The sequence below is a fragment of the Nansenia antarctica genome (genome assembly GCF_963989245.1).
Source record: "Nansenia antarctica genome assembly, chromosome: 16".
NCBI classification, from domain to species: Eukaryota; Metazoa; Chordata; class Actinopteri; order Argentiniformes; family Microstomatidae; genus Nansenia; species Nansenia antarctica.
Window position 1 is genome coordinate 17407646 of NC_137686.1, and position 3975 is coordinate 17411620.

The following is a 3975-nucleotide window of genomic DNA, read 5'->3' on the forward strand; positions in this document are numbered from 1 at the left end:
CTCTTTGAACATTAGATGAAAACGTTTTCTTTAAAACATTAGCAGAACTTGTAGGGAATGTTAGCCAATGTTGTGGGAACATTCCCTGCTAGCTGGGTAGTAGCCTAATAGTAATTGTAACGTTTTTCATACATTGATCTTGACTGCAAATTCTATAATACGAATGAAATCAATATAAAAATAGACAGTTTTGTGCATTATTGAGAGAGGGTGGTGCTCTCTGCGGGTAGTCAACAACATGAACGTTTCTCTCCCTCTCTCTCCCAACAGGAGATGGCGCTCTCAGGGTGGGTGTGTGTGGTAACAGGGGCCTCCCGGGGCATTGGCAGGGGCATCGCCCTGCAACTGTCAGAGGCAGGAGCCACTGTCTACATCACTGGGCGTCAGGAGAGGACTCTGAAGGAGACTGCAGCACAGGTGTGCACAATCACTGCACATAGACAACTACATAGTTCAGAGTAAAGTTGAACTAAGATTCCTGGGATAACTGGAAGGATTAGGGTTACATATTGTCTTTAAAGTATGCTCACTTGGGGTATAAGCCCAATTTATACTTCTGCGTAAAATCTAAGGCGTAGCCTACGCCGTAGGTTGTATGGTACCTGTACTATATCAATGACAATAAAGACCATTCATTCATTCATTCATTCATTCAAAAATGTAACTACGCGGCAGTACCTACGCAGACCGTAAGCACTGTGATTGAGAGGACCACTATTTTTGATTGGTGAATGGTACAGAACGACTACAGTAGCCGAAAACCTTTCTTTCTCCATTCTCGATGACAGGTAAAAGAGAGGGGTGGAAACTGTGTGCCAGTTATCTGTGACTCTTCAAAGGAGGAAGATATCAAAGAACTTTTTGATCAAATCCAACGCGAGCAGAATGGCAGACTGGATATCCTTGTGAACAATGCGTATGCTGGTGTACAGGTCAGTGGCATCGCTGCCTGGTAAACAGGACTCATGCGTTATTACATTAATGGTATCAATATGGATTAGTACATCCACAAAGTGGCAGCTTTGCCAGAGGCTGTAAAAACTATAACTGACTATTTTGTATATACATTTTGTTACTGTTCGCCACAATTTCATATGGTTTCTCAGTCATTATTATTTAAACTGTATCATATGACTCAGATAATTAAACAACGTTTTGTAATTTCAGGCTATTTTTGAAAATATGGGAAAGAAGTTCTGGGAAACAGACCCATCTATTTGGGATACCATAAACAACACTGGCCTGAGGTACTGAGTCATCTTCCTGCTCTGCTCTGCACCATTCTAACAACCCAGTTTCTGGGTCCTGATTGGCTGACCTTCCTTCCACTCAATGTTAGATTACCTATATGGATGTAATGGATACAATTACTCAATAATAATAGTAAATTCCACCTGATACTCACTGCGTTGACTAATACAGTATGTGTTGACAAATTATTATATTTCCTGCAGGGGGCACTATTTCTGCTCTGTGTATGCTTCACGGATGATGGTGGCACAGGGCCGGGGATTGATAGTGGTTATATCCTCTATGGGAGGGTTGAGGTATCTCTTCAATGTGTCGTATGGTGTTGGTAAGGCTGCGGTGAGTCCCTCTGCCTTTAGGATCCCTAGTTGTGTGATATTGTACATCTATCTGCTCAGTTTAAGTGAATTTCATTTCAGTGCCTATTTTAGTGTGACCAGAAGAACGAATACTACATGCTGTATCACTCCCTCCGTCCTATCTTCTCATCCCCCTGCTACTCTTCCTTTTGTCTTGGTTCACACTCCCTCTGTCCCTATCCTATAGTGTGACAGGCTGGCTGCAGACACAGCAGTTGAGCTGAGAAGCAGAGGAGTGGCCTCGGTCAGCCTGTGGCCAGGAGCGGTTCAGACTGAACTGGTGTCTCAGCTGATCCTTGAGAAAGATGCCCCACCAGGTGTTGACCCTAAGGTAGTTGGATGAAGTGCTATTGCTATGTCTGTGTCGGTCACATGTTAGAGAGAGTGGTGCAAAGTTTTGACCATACTTATGTACCAGCTTATGTAAACCAGCTCCTTTCCCTTCTTTTTTTTCTTTTTTTTTTTTCTTTCCTAGCACCAGGGGAGCCCCCCTTCCCAAATTTCGTTGTTTGGTACCTGTACTATAGCAATGACAATAAAGACCATTCATACAGAAGCTCAGGCTGCGACCATTTGGCTGATTCTAAACTATATATTGTTTCATAAATTATATATCTTTATTATTCATAAAGAAACTATTAGGGCGCCTGGGTGGCGTAGCTCACTAAGGTGCATGCCATGTAATCACAGGATCTCTGGTTTGATTCCGGCCTTCGAGCCTGCATGTCATCCCCTCTCTCTCTCATCCATCCTTCCTGTCAGTCTCTACTGTCTCTAATCCAATAAAGCAAAAATGCCCTAAAATGTTTTTTTTCTTTAAAGATACAATTAGACTACTTTTCTTTTCAATATAATGTGTTTGTTGTAACGAGACTCTTTTTCTCTCAGTTCAGAGAAGTATTTGCCAATGGAGAAACAACAGAGTTGAGTGGGAAGTGCATTGTTGAGCTGGCAAAAGGTATGAAAGCCCGACTGTGTTTAAAGTTACACAGGTTGTATATATAATTTTCTTGCCCTTTTCAAGATGTTGTGTTATGTCTTGGCTATCACACTAACTTTTCAGTTTTAAATGTGGTTGTTCCAATGTTGAATGTTTGTGTGGTTTCTGTTTCTGATTTAAAGATAAGAATCTGATGTCACTGTCAGGAAAAGTGTTGATGACCTGCGACCTGGCTAGGCGCTACACGCTCAAAGATGTTGACGGTAAATCAAGATCCAGACATCACTAATTTTAAGGCAAAGCTGACTGCGCAAAAGTGCTATAAACAGTATAGTAATCATTTATTAGCAATATAATCTGTTATAAGTTCCCCTCATAAACAGATATTTGTCTCTCCAAACAAAGTCACAGCACTCTCCATGTACTGCTCTTCATACCCACATAACAAATGTCTCTCCTTCTCACACGTTCCTTTCAGGCCGCAGTGTGACGGACTACACCTCCATCAAGTTCCTCCTGACCCAGGTCCCCTATGTTTCCTGGCTCTCCTCGATCGTGCCCTCATTCTTGAGGGTTCCCCGGTTTGTTCTTACCCTCGCTAATGGCCGTTTCTGATCAATTCCCATATACGGCTGCAGTTGTAGCAATGTATTGTAATCTTATTCATAGAAATACAGTTCATCTTGATTATGTCTGCACTGTATAAGACCATGATTATAGGCTTTTTTTGTCCTATGTAATGCTATTGTAGGTGGATGAAATGAAGGATTCTTTTTTTTAAAGCATTGTTTGAACATTGAGTGACATAATGCCAGCTGAGACATTCAGCTGGGTAAAAAAACACTAATTCCTACCTATTTGCTGCTCACTTTTGTGGGAAATATGCACTGGTGAACCACTGTCATGTGGCTTTTATTTTCAAAACAAACATTGGCAGATTATTTTAACTAGCACAGCACCACCAAGTGTAAATATTTTGACCTACAGGCTTTTCAATCTCTTTCTTATTCATACAAAACAATATTACAATCGGTAGTTGCTACATTGGTAATATTATGTGAATCTTTACAGTGCTTTTGCATTCATAACATAATATGTACAAAAGTGATCAAAATGCAAGGTGGAAAACTTTCAAATAAAATGTGATTCTAATAAACAGCTGGGTCTTGATTATTTTTGACATAACGTGAGTTTAGAATGATAAGGTTCTATCTCCGTTTAGGGTAGTTCAGAGATATTGAGCGTCAAAGTTTTTACATTCCATTATTGTTTGTGAGATGGAACCTTTGTATTTTATGAATTACTTACTAATTTCAAACTATGTGGAAGAGTGGAATATTAACAGACTCCCCCGGAATTCCTGATTTTCTGTTCCTGCTGTTGTATAACTTTAAACATTGGATTAAAGAGATTATTAAGTGGATACAA

At 40.4% G+C, this 3975-nt stretch overlaps 1 protein-coding gene across 1 annotated transcript; it reads left to right on the forward strand.

The window, feature by feature from the left end:
- Positions 1–273: 273 nt before the first annotated feature.
- LOC308171488 (dehydrogenase/reductase SDR family member 1-like) lies at positions 274–3693 on the forward strand (the record flags this gene model as incomplete). The annotated part of the gene is made up of 8 exons (XM_080546353.1): positions 274–417; positions 789–932; positions 1168–1247; positions 1455–1587; positions 1795–1938; positions 2496–2565; positions 2730–2810; positions 3026–3693. 8 exons carry the CDS (start codon positions 274–276, stop codon positions 3160–3162), a joined length of 933 nt encoding a protein of 310 aa, XP_080402479.1. The 3' UTR covers positions 3163–3693.
- Between the last annotated feature and the right edge of the window lie 282 nt (positions 3694–3975).